Below are 21,819 nucleotides of genomic sequence, written 5' to 3'. Positions count from 1 at the left end.
GATGATGCTCTAAAAGGGAGGAAGTTTATAAAAAATGGTCCAGCTGCTGTAGAACTCTTCTTTGCATGCAGTTCGTCCACCCCATTGTGACAGGAGCATCTGGTTTTCATGGAGGCAACTTCCAACACTCAGAATTCAAAGGCCAATGATGTCCACCCCACTGGGGAGAGCTGGCACGCCCCTTACTCAGCCTCCCTACTTTCTTGTTTGAGGCTCAGCTCAGCATGGTTTTCACGCTCACAGAAGTCACTCTCTGGGAGGGCTCCCCAAGAGCTCTCTTCAGGGGAATCAGCCTGGTTACTAAGAAAAAGCCAAGAAACCAGCCATGGCCTATAACCTCCAGAGGAAAGATCTGAGTTTTGTCATCTCTGAACCACCTGGAATGTGTAACAGGGCCTTAGTGCAGACCACCTGTTATGGACTAAAGTGTGTCCCCACAAAATTCATATGTTGAAGCCCTAACCTCCAGTGTGACTGTATTTGGAGATAAAGCCTTTAAGGAGATAGTTAAGGTTACATAAAGTCAAGAGGGTGGGGCCCTAACCCAATAGGACTGGCGTCCTCATCAGAGGAGGAGAGACACCAGAGATCTCTCTTTCCATGCATGTACGGAGAAGAGGCCACGTGAGGACATAGTGAGAAGGTGTCATCTACAAGCCAGGAAGAGAGGTCTCACCAGAAACAAAGTCTGCTGGCAATTTGATCTTGGACTGCCAGCCTTCACGTCTGTGAGAAAATAAATTTCTGTTGTTTAAGCCACCCAGTCTGTAGCATTTGTTATGGCAGCCTGAGCAGACTGATACACCACCTACACTGAAATTAGATTTCAACAGGGTATGGTTTTTACCATCAGAATTCACAGTGATTTTAAGTAGCTATTTTGAAACATAAATGTTAAAAGAAAAGAGCAAGTCATAGAAGAATATACACAGTATTTTAATAAATATTTTACAGATTTAAAGCCAAGCAAAATTAAGCAATATTATCATTTAGGGCTAAAAAGAATGGTTGGAATAAAGCCATAAAGAATATTAGGGGTATGATTAAAGCAAATTTCAGGAGAGTGGTCCCTCCTGGGAGAGAGGACAACAGCTGGGACCAAAGGAGAGTCACAGGGGGGTTAATTTTATTAGAATGTCTCATAACTTATTTTTGTTATATATATATTATTTTATATGTATTAAGTATTTTATAATTGAATTCATAAAAGTAAGATATTGGAATAACGTAACACCCATCCGTCATCAGTAGTTATTTTTGAGGGAGAGGATATGGAGCATTTCTACTTTCCAAATTTCACCTCTCTGAATCTTTTCAATTGTCCTAAAATGTATATAAATATTTATATTTGGAATAAAAAGTCAAGAAAATTAAAGGAAGTAAAAAGAAGCTACTGAACACTTGTGATTACATTCGTGATTTCTTTTTTGAAGAAGAAGACGATTCATCATGAGCTAACATCTGTGCCAATCTTCCTCTATTTTTTAGTATGTGGGCCACGAGCATGGCACAGCCACTAACAAAGCAGTGTAGGTCTGGCCCCAGGAACCGACCCGGGCCACCAAAGTGAAGGGCACTAAACTTAACCACTAGGACACCAGGGCTGGCCCACTTTCACAGTTTCTTTAATCTTCTCTCCTCCCTCCAATTTCCTGAGTAATAAGCTCAGATGAACAACTGACCATCTTTAAGAAAAATGCATCGGTTGGTTTAAAATAATTTTGATCCTCAGGCCCTATGGCCCAGTATAGAATTATTATATATATTACATATAAAGTTATTTGAAATATAAGCTTCTGCTGGAATTAACCACACTCTTTTGAAATGAAAATAACAGCTATAGGGTTATAATAACAATTCAATCACTCAATAGCCTGGTTATTAGGAAAACGCCAGGAAACAGGCATCCAAAGAAGGAAGTCTCTTATTTCTTTTCCTTTCAAGGCAATTTAGCTAAATCACAGACATTCCCCTTTCAGAGCTGAGGACTATCAATAGGATTTTAAGTGTAGTTCATTTATATTAATGTCTTCAATTTAGACTTTCTTGGACCCCTCTTTCTGTATGATGCCAGTTTTCAGTTCAAATTAAAATAATTTTCTAAGACTAGTAAGTTACAGATCAAGAGAAGAGTGTTTTGTGTCTGGCTTCTACATTTTAGCAGATGAGGAAATCATTTGAAAGCAATCATTTTCTGTACTTAATGAAACTCTAATTTCTTTCCTTTTTGGCTCTGTCAATTGAATAACTGAATAAAATGTAACTGAGTTTGGATATTCAATACAAAACAACTTTTAGTCTTTGAAAAAAATGGAACCACTTTGCAAAATTTGCCAACTTTAAAGGTGTTTCATGCTCAGTAAACCTTGAGTACTAGTCACTTAAATCAGTTGTATTATCATTATTTGTGTCTGTCTGTCTGTCTATGTCTCTTAACAGACAGTGAGTTGGTTGATGGTGGGATAAATGGATTGTGCTCCCTAAGGAATGCCTGTATGCAATTTTGTCCAATTATGGTGAGTTTCACAAAAGAAACATGCAGGCAGCTCCTTTATGCAGGCAGCTCTTTAGTCCTCAGGTGGGATTGATGGAGGGAAGAAGAGAGGGACAATGAGACCAAGAACAATCATAAAAATGAACAATAAATACACAAGAGACACTCTTTCAGTTATTTACTCATTCATTTTATCATATATTGTGCACCTATTATGAATAATATGCCAAGAATATGAAAATAAATCAAACGTATATCAATTACACCTCAATAAAACTGTTTAGAAAAAAAAGAAAATTAATCAAATAAATCTCAATCCGGAGAGGAGTTTACACTCTAACTGGGGTAATTCCAAGAAGGGAAGGACTAAAGACAAAAGAAAACTCCGCCCAGAGTTTCTAGGATAAGAAAGAATTTCAGAGGCACAGATAGATGGGAATGACACTCCAGGAGATGTGAACCTCATCAACAAAGGCCTGAAAGAGTGAAACCATAGATTGAGTTTGAGATATAGCGCGTCATTAGGTTTGAGAAAGGCAGAGTCTTGAAATGAAGTAGAACGATCATGGCGAGAGGCAGAAGGGAACATATCATGGAGGGTTTTGCTGAATCACAGGAACCAAGTTGATGAGTTCAGATTTATTTTGTAAGCAAAGGGGAGTCCTTAAATGTTTTTGAGCAGAGAACTGACACATTCTGGGTGGAACTTCAGAAAGATTTTAGCTGCAGTGTTCAAGAGACTAGGGAGAGTATAGAGCAGGAAGGAAACTGTTTTCCAAAACTACTACAATCCAAACAAGAAGCAATCAAGGTCTTCAAGGCCTGTTCATGATTAAAAACAAAACAAAACAAAGAACAGATGGCACCTCCTTACCTTGATAATGAACATCTAGTACAAACCTATTTCAAACAATGCTTTAAGATCAAGAACAAGAGAAGGATTCCTGCTATCATTGTTTTATTTTAGATTGTCCTGGAGGTCCTACCCAACACAGTAAGACAAGAAAAAAGAAATAAAAAGTATATGTTTTCAAAAGAAGGAAACAAAACTGTCATTACTTGAAAATGATAAAAATTATCTTCAAGATGTATCTTTTTAAATTTACTGACAGCCTTTTAGAAGACAGTTTAATAATATGGTTGAATGTACAGGTGGACTTAGCCAAAGAGCAGTTATAAATCTCTCCATTTTTAAGACACGGAAGATCAGGGTGAACACATGTTTTTCCAAGAAAAGCATCATAATCCTTTTTTTTGTGGGCAGATCCAGGTAGATTAATAGTATATTGAAACATTCAGAAGTCTAGCCTACAAGATTTCCTAGCAAATGCACCACACCCTGAGAGGACTGGCACAGTGTTGTAAGGAATACCCTAAACAGCCTTTCAGATGGAAATCACTAACAGAGAAGCTGATTCTGTCCTTCATACATAATTTGATATCAACGCAAGGGCAAGCAACAGAAAGAAAAAAAATCCTCCACTTTCAATTGTAGTCCACGTCACAGCTACCCTCTCCTACAGCAATTCCCAAATTTATGTCTCAGCACAGTGGGGTGCTAACAGGAAATATCAAGTTAAACAAAGCTAAGTGTGCTTATTTATGCAGGATTGCTGATGGGAGGGATGGCCGTTTCTCCAAGAGGCAGAGAACATGAGCAACACTTCCTATATTTAACAGACATCAAACCCTTTTATTACGGAATTACTCAAAGAACAAGCACCCCAGAAAAACTCTAACTTAGAAAATACTGTGCACCTGAACATTCTCAACTTCTGGTATGAACCAAAATGCAGATGCAACATAGCAAATGGTTAACAGTAAGGACTGGAGCCACAGCGCCTAGCTTTGAATCCCAGATACACAACTTAACCCTTGTGTGACCTTGGGCAAATTACTTAACCTCTCTGTGCCCATTGTGGAATGGGTAGATGGATTATGACAATGAGTAGACACTACTTATAGGGTAATATCAAGGATTAAAATAAATGAAAATATGTAAAGCACTTACGTAAGTGTTTAAGTCAAGCCCACTTCATTTTACGCTGTCACTACTCTGTCAGACTTACAAGATTTTGCAAGCAAACGGGGAAGAATATAACTCCACTGGTCTAAGAAGAAAACTACTCTTCATCAAATAGGTCCATAAAGGTCTGGAGAAGAGCAGTAACACATACGTGGTCCGTAGTTCTGCTAATCGAGACATTCTATTAACTGATATTTATACTGAACACATTGACGCCGAGAGTGGTGTATGGGGTGGGGTGGGGCAAATAGAAAATAAAAAAGAGGCTATCTTTAATTTTAAAAGGCTGAGGAATTTTCTCTAAATACAGTCTTCCTATGCATCCAAGTTGAAAAGTACCTTTTCTCCAACCTCCCATACTCACTTTCCAAAGTAAGTTACATCTTCTGGAAGGAAATTTAGTGCTAAAGAAATTCTGCCAGAATTAAGCCACTTTAGAGGGCTATTTTCTATCATCTCTTCCCTTAAAATAAGCAAGACCAACAGATATGAAACTCTTATTATACACGGAGGAGCCTCTGACATGTGAATTTCCCAAATTGGACACATATTACGTACAATGTAAAATTGTTCCAGGAAACGTCTACAGCATCAGAAAAACATTATGTTAAATATGGCTTAGTTATGTATACTTTCCTGTGTGTCAATTCCTTGAAATCTGGTGATCCATGTATGATAACCAGTAGCAAGAAGAACTTTATCCCCTGAATACAAGATAGATTAATCCTTTGGGATGATAAATCAAGGGCCCATATCGGTTGAAACTTAGTTGAGATAGATGAGAACTGAATGTTTTGCATTGTACTACCAGGCATAAATTGTGAAAAGCAAACTTCAATATTACCTGCTTTCATGGAAGCCTGAAAAGGGTTATTTGAGGTCAAGGGGCACAAACATTTAAGGAGAAATGTTTCATGGGAGTATTTCTGAACCAGCTACAGGCTAGAGTAGAGTAACAAGTTAACCAATTCATATCTCAATTCCTCTAGCCCACTTTCAAGACCCTCCACACCCTTCCTGTCCATTCTAATCTGATCACCTCACTGCTCCTCTATACTCAGGCCTCCTAAACAAGGCTTGCACACTTCCCTCCCTTGAACACAAGTGATCACCTTGAATATTTTTTCTCCCATGTGAAAATTCTTATCCCATCCTCCTTTTCTCTTTATCTCCTTCTGTATTCTCTGAGTTTCATACCATGAGTATGTCCTAATTTATCATTTTTTAAAAGCTTGTGATTTAATGAGAGTTACAGGTAACTTTTTCACAAACCAATTAGTTTCTTAAATAAATGGTATTCAACATGATAATTAAGGCACCACAAAGAGTGACTAAACCTATGCAACAGAGGGTAGTACTTTGTATTCAAAGCAGATTTTGTAAGAAAGGAAATGTGTCATGTCTTCTGTAGAACAAAGACACCCAGGAAGGGGCCCACAGTGCTCCTTTCCTCTTTCCACCTGGCCCAGAGATCTTCCTATTGCCTTTCTGTTTGTTTACCTTACTCTAGTTCCCATCTCACAGCCCTGGGTTCGCTAGTGATGCCTGCAGGATGATGAGCCTGGCGGGGGGTGGGGATGGGGGGGCAACCTCAGAACTAAAGAGCCTGCTGATCCCTGGAGGACACATAACCATCAAAACAGGAAGTCACCTCTTTCAAGTGGTGCTACCACATCTCCCAGGTGGATGGATTCCTACCAGATGTCCCAGCTCATCTTGCAAAATGCATCCTATGTTTGATGCTGTTAGGACAGAGACGGTCTGAAGCTCATCGAATGCAAGAGCAGAAAAAATTATATCTGAGCATATGAGGAGAGCCCTGAATTAAACCCAAGTGTAAATCACCACCGCCAATCAATTTCTCTGATGGATGCTGGGGGTGGAGTGCAGCAACCCTTCCGAGGCCTTCCTTCCTCTATATAGCCCAGGACACTCCCCACCCCCCAGCCAAACCCTGGAAGCACCCACTGACAGCAATATTCCAAAATAAAGCAGACCACTAAATAGTTATACTTTTAGTTTAAAATTCATATAAATCAGAGGCAACACCTGGAACAAAACCCAAGACACATGAATCCCAGACCACAGCTCTATAAATCACCTTCTCAAATGATTAATCTCCTTTACTTCAAAATGAATTCACTGCCAAATGGGACACTCACATATCCCCAGAGGCCATGGGAATTGGTAGACTCCTATAGAAAGCAACAATATTTAATAGGATCCATTAAAATGTTCACAGCATTGAGTCTAGGAAATCCACTTCTGGAGAACATTCTCTAGAAATAACCCAACAAAAGAAAACAGGTCTGTGCACGCAGATGGTCACTAAACCATCACCCAGAATAAGGGGAACCTGGAGATCTGAACACCAACACCAGTGAGATGGGTTAGCAAATTGTGACCTATCAGCCCAACGGACACAGAAGTCACCGTTGAAAATTATATCCATGAAGATAACACACAACATGGAAAACCATTTATGGAGTAAGCTTAGGTAAAAAGAGGTAAAAAAAAGGCAGAACTGTACATCTATGGTTGAAAATACATTTCTTGAAATGTTAAGTGTCAACCAAGAGAGGAAAAAGGAGGATATAAAAATTAAAATGGATGATGTAGGATGGTGAGATTACGGCTGGTTTTGTTGCTGCCGTGCTTTCCTCTTACCATCACAGCATTTTCGCCGTTTACAAAGGAGGGAAAATCAATTCTGCACCAATCCAGACCACCAGGGACATGAGTGGGGGTGGGAAAGAGAGGTTTTCCAGCGCAGAACCAACTCCTTCTCCAAAGAGCTGTGTGGCCTTCACCTGCAAGGTGACCTCCCCCACACAGATACCAGGACAAAGAAAAGGCACCTGTGAGCGACAAAGGCAGCGTTTCCTTGGTTTCCTACAGCAGTGCTGTCTCGCACTGGCGGTCCTCCTCAAAGGTGCTTTTGTTCCACAGGGTGTGCTAAAGAGAATGCATTTCCAGGACAAGAGGTTTCCTGATTCCTAGCAATCACCGCGGCATCCCCGGAAATTAAAACCGGGGCTGGGGGAGGCCGACTGAGCAGCACGGCCCCACAGCTGGCAGGGGTGAAGCCTGCAGGCCTGTCCTGTCCCCAGGCCAGCTGCTGTGGGAGCCAGGGAGCAGGGTGGCATCATGACATTTTTCAAAGACATCGCGCCGTGTCACCTCTTGGTGTTCTCAATGTTACCCACTACAAATGCATCACAAACCTGCTGCCACCAATGGCTGGTACTTAATTATAGCAGGACGTGTGGGCCGTTCCTCCCGGGAGCTCCTGGCTGCAATCCTCAATGTCACAATACTTGTGAGAGAGTGGGAAGTGATGGGAGAGAGATGGACCAGGCTACAGTACACATCCCTTCTCAAATCTTTTCTCAACAATATTCAACAGGAAACCTGTAAAGCAGCTAGGTAGAATTGCAAAGTAACTGAAGATAAAGCAGCAAATTTTACATTTGAAAAGCAGATTCCTACCCCAGCTTCAAGGTAAGTATCAGATGGTCCCTCTGCCTGGGGTTTCCCTGAACACAACCGGATGTGCTTTCTCTCTGTTTAACTCCAACAGGGCTCTGTTTCCTCTTCTCTTTGGACACTCGTATCACCGTAATTTTTTTCTTTTACTTCCTTTCTCCTCTCAAATTAGATTTATGGTTTTTGATGGCAAGGATCTTGTCTTGTCTTATCATAGTAAGTCCACAATGCTTAGCACTGAGCTTGGCACACAGCAGACCCTCAATATACCAAAGTGGAACTGAAATTAATAAGTGAATGCAAAAACAATCAGAATGTCGGCATCTAAATGTTAGAGCAGGGCCGTCCCACAGAAATATATGCCAGCCAAAAATGCAAGCCACACGTGTAACTTTAAATTTTCTAGTAGTCACATTAGAAAGAGTAAAAAGAGAAAGGAGAAATTCATTTTACTAATGTTATTTAACCCAATTATCCAAAATATTATTTCAACATGTAACGAATACAAAAAATTTAGACAGTTTACATTCCCTTTTTTGTACTAAGTCTTCAAACACCAGTGTGTGTTTCACATCTGCTGCACATCCTGATTTGGCCAGGCCACATCGAAAGTGTGTAACAGTCACATGAGGCTAGTGGCTATCACACCGGACAGCTCAGTGCCGCAGTGAAGCCCCCAAAACTCCACAGAGCATAAAACACCTCTTATAAAACGAAACATTTTTCATAGTAATAAAGAACTCATTTGATTTCAAGTTTTCCATTAATCAGTATGTTTCCTCTTTAAATTTGTTTTTAATAGAACCAAGGAGGTAATACTTGCATATTTTACCCCTTTGGGCTCTTCTGGATAAATGTCTGGACCAGAAAATATTGTTTAAAATAGATCCTCAAGCCAATATTTATCAAGAGCCATATTAATTAAGGAACATTTAACAAACGCATGAGCAAGCAAGTGTTGTTACTCCAGGATATAGTACTTTGGGTGTTTTTTTCCCACTTGTTTAAGCAGATAATTAGTAGGCTGTCTTGTTTAGTAATTATTACTGAAGAGCTAAACACTTCCCTTCTAAAGTCTACTTTTCACAAATATTATATAAACAAACTATTATAGTTAGGGGGAGGTTTTGATGCTATCATGATGACACTAGTACCAGCGACCCAAGAATCCCAGAAGCTTCTCCTAACAGACAGCACCCTCCTCCTCGCTGGATGGGCGAGTTTGCTCTACACAGGAATAGTGACATAGCAGGTATGCAAGCACCAGCTGGGTAGGGCGCCAGCACCCATCATCCTAAGACCGAACCCGGCCAAAGGCTCAAGTGAGGACACTTCTGTGGTCTTTCCACTCTCCTCCCCTCACCACACCACCATCCCGCAGCCCACTCTCCTCTGAACCTGACACCAGCCCACATGGGCCTGAATCTGTGGACACAGAATGACTTACCCATTGAGCAGCAAGCAGAGAGGAGATGGAAAAACAGCCCCTGGAAGCTGCCCAGGAAGCCAGACCCTGCTGAGGCCAGACGCAGGAAGGAACTGACAGTCTCACGTGGGATCCTGCCCACCCATAACCAGGACCAACAGAGGTTTGGACACTGACCAATCAGATTGGCATTTGTTCCTCTCTGTGGGGCAGAAGGCGGCCATGAAAGAGAAACAGAAGTCCCTTCCCCCAAGACTATCCACAGTTTCTGATGTCAGATGGAGTTGTTATTTACCCAGGTTCCCAGATGACAATCAATAATCTCTGAGGACTGAAGTGCCAGACAGTTCGTTCAAAAAAACCTATGATATAACCTCCTCAGAGAATGGAAGCAGACTGCTTCTCATTTCCTCATGAGGCAAAATGAGACCTGGAAATGGGAGAGATCGCTCTATGAGAGAGCCTGGGAAAGGAAGAGTCCCTGGAATTTGTCAATCCCGAATTGTGTAACCAAGGTCTGTAAATCAAATGCTTCTAAAATAATATTATTGATCTGCAGCTCTTCCAACCATAACCTGCAATCAAGGAAATTAAAGCATAAGTTACTGAGATTTGTTTTTTGTTTGCACTTTTTCTCCAATCACATCTCCCTTCAAAAGTTTTTGTTTTGTTTTGTTTTTAATGAGAAAAGGAGTAAGAAACATAAAAAGAGAACCACAAACCTTCCTCCTTAAAGTACTGTGTTGCACTGAATTCTGTTCTCACCTATGTTTTCCCTTTGGCTCTGTGGATTTATTTTCCAGTGTTCAATTCACATCAAGAATGGGTATTCATTGACTGGAAAGGAAATAAATACTAATAGCCCTAGACACACCTAAAAGAAATGCTATAAATGTAGTGGCACCGATCTAATAAGGGTGGTATGAGCTTGGAATGCAAACAAGTGATACCCCTGCCTGCTTTCCTGATATTTACACAAGACCTAAAACAAGGGGAAGCGGCAGCGGAAAAAAGCTATAAAGCATGAAGCTCTTTAAATAGCTTTTCTGGGTGACACTACAATGCCGGCATTGGTTTATTATAAAGGAGAACTAGGATGTGACCAGTGTTAAGGGAGATGGGCTGGAAATCTTGATCAGCCCTGATTGCTCTGTGTGTTTCTATTGCCACACATGACTCTAGAGAGAAAGCCTCCCTCTTGTTTCAAGGTCAGTATGTATGAGCGTTTCTTTTTCTCCTCACTTGTAATCAACAGTACCTAGTGTTCTGATTTGAGCAAGCCAAATGGAAGAGAAATTTATGAAGCAATGCAGGGAACTGGGCTATTGGACATTAAGGAATTGTTCATATTTTAGTTGTGAGAATGTTACTGTCATTTTAAGAGTCCTGATCTTTTAGAGATACATGTTGAAGTTTAGGGATAAAATGATATGAGATATGAGATTTCATTTTAAAACAATCGAGTGATTTTGGGGGGAAAGGTTAGGGGAGTATAGAAAAGATAAGACAGGCCCATTCATTGATGATGGTTAAAACTGGTTGATGGGTTCATGCAGGTACATTTTGTTATTCTTTCTACTTTGGTGTATGTTTGAAATTTTATATAATAAGTTTCTAAAAAGAGTAGCTAGTAATCAAGGGGGAAGGGGGAAAACAGCTCTTTCTAGGGCTTCTTTGAGAGGGCTATTTTATCCCTTCTCAACTCACCATTGCCCAGGAGATATCACCAGCCATTCAATGTTAGCACCAAGAAAAAAGGCGCATCCATCCCATTTTTCTTTAAGACTATAATCGTGGCCTCTATCTCTCTCTGCCTCAAGAGAGAGATTTAGCTTTTGATCACCTCCAAGAAACAACATCCTTAAGGATATTAAAACTGACAAGAGACAGCCTACAAAATCCTATGGTTTACATTAAAAGTCTGAAGGCATTGCTGTGTCCTGGATCTGTGGGTTAACAGTGCATGAAGAAGCACACACTCTTGGTGAGAATTAAATTTAGCTCAGGTATACAGGGGTGCCTTATGAGAGAGACAAACTGGCAGTGATTCCGTGAGGTGGGCAGAGAAGTGAGCATACAAAACAGAAGATAATGCGCCGTCTTCTAAATTGCTCCCCCTCAAAAACTAGGGATACCTTAGAATCATCTGTATCCTTTCACCCAGCAATCCTGATGCTAGGAATGTATTCTAACAAAATAATTGGGCAAGGGCACAAAGACGTGTGCACCAATATTTATCACACCTTTGTTTATAACAGGAAAAAAAAACCAACAGAAAAACCCAAACGTCTATCAATAGCAAATGGTTAAAATATTGATTAGACATACGATGGAATTATATGCAAACTTTAAAAATGCTGATGTCTGAGGTATGCCATTAAGTAAAATAGTGGGTTTCAAAATAGATTGTATAAAATCATATCTTTGTTTTAAAACAAGGTATGTTTTTTTATAGGTTAGAAAAGAGCTGGAATATACAATAAAGTTATCAATGGTGTTTTCTGGTTCATAAAATTAAAAGTGATTTTTACCTTCTTCTTCATGCGTTTCTGCATGGTCTGAATTTTTTTTCAATGGACCTGGACTATATTAGGACCCCTGAAAAAGCTATTTCTTTTAAGAAAACAACAACAATAAAACCCTGAAGATGTCCAAAATAGGAGAGATGAGTGATCAGAGCTGGACAGAGGTCAAGATAATAATCCAAGCAAATAACCCCAGGCTCCAACATCTGACAGCCCAGGTGGGTCAGCCTTCTTCCATTTCTTTCAAAAGACATCTTGTACTGAGCAAGTGTCCCGATCTGGGCACTGTTCCAGGACTTGAAGATGGAAATAAATAGCACACATTTCCTGACCTCAAAGGGTTATCAGTCTAATTGGAGGAAAGGACATATATACCCAAATAAATGAAATGCAGTACTAGGGGAGGCCAGGCGGGAGTTGTGACTGGCACATGGTGTGCACAGGAGGAAGTGTCCAACCTGGCCAAGGGGGAGGGGGAGAGGGGCTGGCCAGAAAAAGTTTCAGAGAAGGCACCATGGGATGAGATCCTCAAGTCAAGTGGATGTTTACCATGCAGGTACGCTTGGAGGACAGTCACCCAGGCATGTGGAATGAGAGCAGCTGGGGGGAGACGGACGAGCACTGAGCAGCCTAACCTTTTGGGAGAATGGGTGCGCCGTAGGAACACAGGGTAAGGGGGTAAGGTTAGGAAGGTAGGCAGGCCCACCTTTATGTATGCATGTCCTTAAGCATGGAGGGCCTCAAACGCCCCATTGAAGCATCTGGGTTCCAACTGACAAAGACCCTCTCTCTGACCACACTTTAGTCAGGCTCCTCTGAAGCCCTCTTCTTGACTGGGCCTCAACCTTGGACTTCCATGTCTGTCCCTGCAGAGTCCAGTGTTAGCAAGAATCCTGCTAAGGCAGTTTAGAGAGAATCCCTCCCACCCTCAAAATCTCATCACCCTCGATACCTCAACACTGCTATCTTCTTACCTTGATATCTGGTTAGGCCAGTTTATCAAGAATTCCCCCTACCCTTGATGTCACCCCCTAGTGATTGTCTACCCACCGACCCCCCCAATCTGCTCCACTTGTATTTAGAGTTGAACCTGATTTCTCTCCCCCATTGCAATTGTTTTGATACCTACCACAAGTCTTCCCAACTCTTCACAAGTGTCAGAGTAATTTTTTCTTTAACACAACCTGAGGGCACCAGGGAACCTCTGAAGGTTCTGGGCTTTCCCCAGATTAGTCAGTCTGACAACAGCGCAGAGAAATAACCACCAGTGGGTCTTACAATAGCATACATTTTCAGAATACCTGCTAAATGCTAGGCACTGTGCTCAGCACTCTCCATGCATTAGCTGGTATAAACATCAGAGCGACCCTACAGGTGAAGAGTGTTATTATCCCTATTTCACAGGCCAGGATACTGAAACTTAGTGGGTTTAGCAACTGGTCCAATTTCATACAGCCAAGGAGTAGCAGAGCTGGGAATGCATCCTGGGCTGACTCACATCCAGGTTTGGTGCTGGGGAGATACTATGATGAATCCAAACTCCATTTTCTCCCAAGCTCTCTGGAATATTTGCAAATAACCACAAACTCAACAATTCAATTCCTACTATAAGGAACTTGGTTGATGTGCAGCAAATAGGTTAAAGGAGGAGCTTTCTCAGTCACAAAAATAGAGACTTTAGTGAAAATGAAAGAGAAGAGCTGAGAATGGAGAATATTGTCATTAAATAGAGGAGCTCGGCCAAAGAAGCCCAGGTGGAGGCAGAGGGAAATCCCCAGCAACACCCAAGTTATTTAAGGAAACGCAGAAATTGGCATTTATGGAGTCTTGATTCCAGGCATGGAACAGGGGAGAAAGAAACCTTCCAATCAAGATACTTACTAAGCAACTGCACAACTACAGTAAAGGAGACAATTTAAAAAACAGCTCTTGCCCCTTAAGAAGCTTATAATTTGCACAAACACACACACACACACACACACATGCAATCTTATACACGATCACTGCAGATTAAAAGGAACAACTGATATAGTCTATAAGTAAATGGAACATGAGCTCTGCCTTCATGGATGGATAGGAATTCCACAAATAAGCCAGAAAGAGTGGCTATTCCAAGTAGGAAAATGGGGTGAACAAATGCCTAAGAAATGGGGATGCAACAAAGGTTTTCAGGAAACAGACAGAGCTAAGGGCAGTAATTTTGGGGAGCAAAGCAAATTCTGAAAATGGGGAAAATTACAAGGGGAATAAGAAATATGGGAGCTAATTAACATTTATTATTTTCTCTGTGCCAGATGCAGTTTCAACCATTCCATTTTTATTTCATCCTAACGACCCTGTGAGATAAGCAATTATCTCCACTTTAAATATGAGCAAACTGAGGCCCAAAAAAGCTAAGCAACTTGAAAAAAGCCCCACAGCTAGCTAGTGAATCTACACTCAGTTCTGTCTGACTCTCCCTGCTGCCTCTAACAACCCCATTCATTTATGTACTACCAGTTGTGTCCTCACCATGAACAAGGAGTGGCCTCCAGTGGCACATGCTGTTTTCTTGTGTTCACTCCTTCCAGGGTTTCAGAGGGTATGTTTACAGGAAACTACTAATTAATTTCCAGGTAATACAAACATCTCTGAACTTAGGACACAGAGGAATAAAGGACCCATATATCTTGACACTACTAGACACTACTATTAGTATTCACTTAGACAAAGGGACTGAATAAGCTCTTTAAAACTCTGGCTTAAAATGTTCCTGCTTTTAGGTGGGAATGCAAAATTGTACAACCACTTTGGAAAACTGTTTGGCAGTTTCTTAGAGTTAAACATTTGGTTATTATGTGACCTAGCAATCCCACTCCTGGGTATTTATCCAAGAGAAATAAAAATCTATACTCACACAAAAGTTTATAGCAGGCTTATTCATAATCACCCCAAACTGGAAACGACCCAAATGTCCTTCAACAGGTGAGTGGGTAAACAAACTGTGGGATACCTATATAATAGAATATCACTAAGCAATAAAAAGGAATGAACTATTGATACATGTGACAACAACATAAATCTCAAGAGTTATTAAGTGAAAGACTCAAAAAGATACTTAATGTATTACTCCACTTTTGTGACAATCTGGAAAAGGCAAAATTATAGAGAGGAAGAACAAATAAGTGGTTGCCAGGGATTAAGAGAGGGAAAAGGTTTGACCACAGAGAGGTGAGAGGTGTTATGACAGCTTTTTTTTTTTTTTGAGCAATGAACTGTTTTGCATCTTGATTATGGTGGTATGTGTGGGAGGCAGAATAATGGCCCCAAAATATGTTCACACTCTAATCCCTGGTATCTGTGACTATGCTAATGTTACAGAGTAAAAGAGACTTTGCAGATAGAATTAAAGTTGCTAATTAGCTGACTTTAAAATAGGGCGATTATCCCAGATTATCTAGGCACCCTCAATGTAATCACATATGCCCTTAAAAGTGGGAGAGGGAGGGGCTGGCCCAGTGGTGTAGTAGTTAAGTTCACATGTTCCAATTCAGCGAGTTCGTGCAATTGGATCCCAGGTGCAGACCTACACACTGCTCATCAAGCCATGCTGTGGCAGCATCCCACACACAAAATAGAGGAAGACTGGCACAGATGTTAGCTCAGGGCCAATCTTCCTCACTTAAAAAAAACAAACAAAAAAGGAAGAGGGAGGCAGAAGAGTGAGTAAGTGAGATATGCCATGTTAGAAGGGGCAGGAGAGATTTGAAGCATGAGAGGACTCAACCTGTTGCTGGCTTTAAAGATGGAGGAAGGGGTCCATATGCCTAGAACCTAGAGTAGCCTCTGGAAGCTAACAACAGCCTGGGCTCGCAGCCAGCGGGGAAATGGGGACCTCAGTCCTACAACCACAAAGCACTGAATTCTGCCGCCAACCTGAAGAAGCAAAGAAATGGATATTCCTCTAGACCCTCCAGAAAAGAGCATGGCCCTGTGAACACCTTGGTTTTGGCTTTATGAGACTCTGAACAGAGAAATCAGTCGAGCTGATGGACTTCTGACCTATGGAAACTGTACATAATAAACTTGTAGAGTTTGAAGCCTCTAAATTTGTGGCAATTTGTTACAGCAGCAATAGAAAACTAATACAGCATAGTTACACAACTCTATGTATTTGCCAAACTTCCTATGATGGAATTCTGTATCAAAAAAAGTGATTTTACTGTATACAAATTTCAAAAGAAAAATTTTAAATGTTCTTGCTTTTAAAGACCATTACTGTGGACAAAAAGAAAAGTTCTAGCCATATTCTTTCACTTCCTTAGCACTTAACCTCCACAATGATGACCCAGGCTTGGAATTTGGTCTCTGTCCCAGCCCCCACCTTCCTGGTCCATCCACTGCCCAGAACTAATCTAAGTGCCTGCAGACTGAGGCCGCTTTCCATGCCACTGCCCAGCTCAGGGTTTGCGGCTAATGTCTTGCCTTAGCTCCCAAATAGGTTGGAACTTACGTTACCTCAGGAAGAAGCACCCATCTTTAGCAAGACCCGCTTTCCCAGGACTACGAACAAGAGGAAAGCCCAAAATGAGTGTGAAAGTCCATTTCAAAGAACCTTACTGGGAACTCTCCAAGACAGAGAGTTTCCATCGATACAGATGCATCACCACCAATAGGCAGAGCCCAAAGTAATGGATGACTCACCAGGATTTTTAGCAGCTATGGAGGAGTACTCCAAGAAATGCTATAAATCCATTATTTTTCTCTGAAGAATTAATGTAGAGTCCCTTTTCTAGTCAGTAAGCCATCCCCACCCTCCACTTTTAAGTCACCAACAATGTCATTAGCTCTCCTAATTTTTAACTAAGCTGAATGCAGTTCTTTCCCAATCTTCTTATAGCATTTAAATACAGTATATACTATCTTACCAGGTCTGCTCAAAGGAATAGCATTTCTCTTTAAAATTGTTTTTTAACTACTCCCCACAGCCAACAGCCAATTAAAAGTTCATAAAATAAGTTAAATATACCAAAGTAAAGATTTCTAGACTCAACAAAGAGATCAATAAATATTAAGTGCCTTCTATGGCCAAGGTCCCAGGAAGGACGAAGAAGCAAAACATGGATGGTCTTTGTCTCTACACATGGCTTACAATGTCACAGACATATGGTCAAAGCTAACAATAATTGAAAGCCAAATAATTATGAGATCATACATAAAACAAATGCTACAGGAGTCCCTAGTGGGAGAGACCGTGGCGAGGGTGATCAGGGAAAGAAAGCTTGGCACAGGAGATGAAAAATTACAAGAATGATAGAGAGGATTTCTCCAAGACAGGACATTTTCTTAAAAAGAGAAATCTACAAACTCTACCTACAAAATCCCCTTCTTAGCATAGATCTCCATAAGAACTGAACAGGACTTTAAAGAAAAAAAAAATCAGCCCAGTTTCAAAACCAAAAAGAATTTCTGGGATTCTGAATTTGGGCTAACTCCACCGAAATTAATTTCTTACTTGTCTCTGTTGCGAGTGAAGGTGACTGACATTTCTGGATGGTTCTAGGTTTCTTTGATCATCCCTAGAATTCTGCGCCCCAGCAAGGAGAGAAGGGAGAGCCCACCTTAGATAGTCTCCACCTGCCTCTACAGTTCTGCCACTGAGCCATGTGGGCTGGTTCCAACTGAACTGACTTGGGAGCCATTCTACTCAGCTTATAAAGCATGATACAGGCTGCCAGAACTGTCATTTCCTTTAGTTACACATTATTAATTAGGAATGGGAAGGGTCCTTGCACATGCCAACCCAAGTCCGAACACTCTTCAGCATCTGGCAGTCTTCCATCCTGTACGCACACTCACCAAAAGACATGTAAAAGAATGTTCATAACAGCTCCGTCCGTATTAGCCTAGAAATGGTAATGACCCAAATATCTACCAACAGTTGAGGGATAAATAAATTGTGGTATATTCACACAATGGGATACTACAGAACAATGATGGTAAACTGCGGCTACACACCACAACGTGGATGTACTTGACAAGCATAATGTGGAGTACAAGAAGCCACACACAAAGGCAAACATACCGTATGGTTTTACGCATATAAAGTTTTTTTAAAAATCAAGCAAAACTAATCTATGACATTAGAAGTCAGAATAGTGGTTACCCTGAAGCAGGCGGAACAAGAGACTGGGAGGCACACCAGGGGGACTTCTCGGGTCCTGAAATGTCTGTTTCTTGGTCTGAGAGGTGATTACAAGGAAGTGTTTACTTTATAAAAACTGACCAAGCTGTACACTTATGATAATACTTTTCTATATGAATGCTTTATTTCAATAAAAATTTATCAAAGAAAACTGAAAATTGTTGTATTAAAGGATTATAGTAAGATGAGCAAAGATTTCACTTTACAGCTGAAGAGCGACATGTGTATTCACATCCACAATTTTTTGTTTAAATTATTTTTTATGATGACTTTGTTTCCACTTATTTAGTCAACAACATATGCACATTTAGATGGGAAATAAATTACTCAGTAACGTAATAATATTAAAGAAGGATAACCCTAAGTTAAGGATCTCTGCCTTGCACACAGATCAAAAAGGACGACTTACTACTCCACATCATTAGTCCTGGTACATCACTGTTAGAAGACGGAGAAAGAGGAGGAGGAAGAGGAATAGGGAGAAGAAGAGGAAGAGGAGAAAGAAGAAGAAGAGGAAGAAGAAGAAGAAACTTCTCTAGCCTTTTCTTTAAAACCCCTAGAAAAAAAAAAAGGATCACAGAACAAATTCTAGTCCTGCACAATTATTTGTTTAAAAATTGTTACAAGGCAAGGGGCAGGGACTAGATGTCCCCAGTAACTCCCACTGTATCTAAACCACAGGCTGGTTTAGGAAATAGCAAATCAGACTGTCTGCTGATCCCAGCTGAGAGGTGTAGCCCAAACAAGCTATTATCTGCCCCATGTACTGGCCATAGATATGTCACTATCTCCTATCTGCCATTAAGCATAGAATTTTCCTCCTCATCAATAATTGTAGCATACATCTCTTCAATTTCACACTAAGCAGAGAAACCCCTCTTTCCTGCCCTCATAGGTCAGCTCTCAAAATGAACGCCCATGTACACAGCATTCAGAGGTGATGGTTTCCTGATGGCTGTGAAAATGGGGAGGGGAAATGGGGTCATCAAAGGGGAGCTGCCTTCCTAAGGGAGGTACAAGATAAAGCCCTCGAGGCCAGAGCCTTGCCTGGGTTCCCCGTGCACGGGGAGCGACAGCCTTCCAGTACAGCTAGCACCTGCTAGTCCCCAGAGCCCTTCGCAGGGACTGCGGCACAACCTTAGCTAGGGACTGCTGGGGCCAGGAAACCTCAGCCCTTGGGGCTTGAGAAAGGCTGCTGGACTCCGGCAGAGACCCTTGGTAAATTGTCACCTGTCAATCACTTGACCTAAATACACCAGCCACTGGGGGAATGGGAGGGAGGGGGACAGTCGGAGCATGCTCAGTGATCGGGATGACATCACTTAATCAATGCTGAGGACGGGAAGGCTGCATCAGCAGCCTCGAGCGGGCTGCCAGGAACGTGTCAGCGGGGATCTGGAGGCTCCCATTAACTCGGTCCCTCCCCACGCGGCTCGCATACAAAGAGGGCACCGTCAGCTACACACGCTGGGGACAGTGGAGGGGGGAGGGGCGGGGGAAGGCTGGTTTATTTCTTTTGACATCTTCCTTTAAGAACTAAAAACCAATGGTATTCCCTTCCCCCACCAGCAACCCGGGCTGAGGCCAGGGAGCCAAGTCGGGGGTGGGGAAAGGTGGGAAGGGAGATCAAGAGGGAGGGGGGCCCTAGCCACACAAACTAACTTCTGCTCTTGGCACTGAACGGCTATTTGGCTGCGCTCTGGGCCCCCTAGCCCCACTGTGGATGTGAGCACATCGGCTCCTCTCCACCAAGCGCGAAGCACATCCGAGGATCTAGGGACACCCGGTGGGGGATCGCCCCATGGGGGAGGGGTCAGACCCAGGCTCCACTTCCAGAGCAGCCTGGGTTGAGAGGAAGCAGGAGACACAGCAGGCCTCCCAGGGACACCAAGGCCACCAGTGTTCCCCCCACCCCCACTCCTTCCAAGGTGAAACGCCGCGGGGAGCCCTGTCTACACGGCCCAGGGAGCTCCAAGCCGAGACCAGAATTTTTCCTGTACCTTTCTTTTTCTTCTTTTGCCAAGATCTTGGGAAGAAGAGGCAAAGTGCTAGATATATCGAACTGATGCCTGGAATCATTTGTGAGCCGCAGAGCTCATACTTTAAGGGGAGCTTGGGCACCCCGGCTTGAGGGTACCCGGAACACACCACCCACGCGGCGTGGCCAGGGCTGGGAACAATAGACCCACTCGGGCCCCCACCCCGCGAACAATGGCGGCGCCGAACCCTTCCTCGCCCCCCACCCCCACCCCCACCCTCACCACTTGGGGCCCACCTCGCGGTCCCCAGTTGCCCCTCCACCCGTCCGGGAGGGAACTATAGGGCAGGGGGGAGGGGGGGGTCTCTCGTCAAGTCCACTAGAGCAAGTAGCCCGGCAGGGACGTCCGAAGGGGCGGCCCGAGCATCTCTGCTCGGTCTGGGGCGTCGGGGCGCAGGGCTGGGGCGCGAAGCTGGAGGGGAGGCCAGACGCCCCGGTCACTTACCCCGATCACCACAGTCTCATCGCCTTTAAATTTGGGGATGAATTTGTCCCCGCGGAGGATCTCCGCTTCGTTGAGGGGCCGGAACCGGCACATCACTTTGATGCTGCATTCGGCTGGATCCGCCATCTCGGCCGGAGGCAGGGAGAGGGCGCGGGGATGGGTGGGGGGCCGGGGCTCGGCACGACGAGGGAGGAGGCCGCGAACCGCACCGCCCTCGGCGAGGCCGCCTCCTGCAGCCTCCAACGAAGCTTCTCAGCAGGTCATCGCGAACTCGGCAGGCTGGGCAGCTCCGGCCGCTCCGAGACCGGGTAGGTGGGCAGTCTGTCAGCCTCCGGCCCCGCCGGCTGCAGACCTGCCTCCCCTGCCCTGCCCTGGCCCCGCGCTGCGCCCCGGGCCCACCTGCCCGCGACCACGCGGCGGGCGAATGAGGCGATGCGCACGGAGCGAGCCTCGCCCGGCTCAGACCTCCCGGGCTCCTGCGCGCTCAGCCATCCTGCATCAGCACCAGCGCGCCCAGCCGCCTCCCCGGCCCGCCCCTCCCCTCCGCCTCGCCCTCCCCCGGCCCGCCCCGGGACGGTGACGTCACTGCGGCGATCCGCCCCGCCTCGCCCTGGCTCCGAGCGCGGCGCCTCCCGGGACTTGTAGTCACTCCACCTACAGGTGGACGGACAAGGATGCTTGGAACTGGTTTTCGGGGACAGTGGTGGTACCTCGGCTGCCACCTCCGAAAGCCTGCAGGTCTGGTCTGGCTGCCCAAACCAAGAACAAGGGTGGAGGTCATATCCAGTATTCCCGGTTAAAATCCGTGTAAATAAGCAGGTCTATATCATCTCTTTATATTTTTTCATGAACCTAAAAAGAGAATCCGTATTTAAGACAGTTCCAAACGAACAGTTATGGAGCATTTTCTCTTTGCTGAACAGTTTTGTTAGAGTTGTGAGGAAACTAGGGGGGAAATGAGATTTGCGTGCATATTTGAAGTCAGTTATTCCCGAAAGTGCCTGAACATAGTTCATAACATATTTTGGGTCAGGGACTCCTTTCGTATCTGATGAAAGTTAGGGATCGTTTTCATAGCAAAACAACAAAGACACAGACTTTGCACATCCACAGACTTTTCATGCTGTTTCAGAGTGTTTGGGGACAACTGAAGCTACCTGTGACTCTCAAGTTAAGAACCTCTTAATTACTAGTA

General features: G+C 43.3%; 1 protein-coding gene across 2 annotated transcripts in view; it reads right to left on the bottom strand.

The window, feature by feature from the left end:
* KIF5C (kinesin family member 5C) overlaps positions 1-21,174 on the bottom strand; it is a 146,919-nt gene extending 125,745 nt beyond the window's left edge. For both annotated transcript variants that reach the window (XM_014831682.3, XM_014831681.3), the window contains exon 1: positions 20,625-21,174. In XM_014831682.3, coding sequence (XP_014687168.1) covers positions 20,625-20,750 — 126 coding nt within the window. In that variant the 5' untranslated portion in view covers positions 20,751-21,174. The remainder of the gene's footprint in view (positions 1-20,624) is intronic.
* Positions 21,175-21,819: the final 645 nt, after the last annotated feature.

Source organism: Equus asinus, chromosome 4 (assembly GCF_041296235.1).
Source record: "Equus asinus isolate D_3611 breed Donkey chromosome 4, EquAss-T2T_v2, whole genome shotgun sequence".
Taxonomy (NCBI): Eukaryota; Metazoa; Chordata; class Mammalia; order Perissodactyla; family Equidae; genus Equus; species Equus asinus.
Note: the sequence above shows the minus strand (reverse complement) of the source record. Positions and strands in the feature narration are given on the sequence as shown.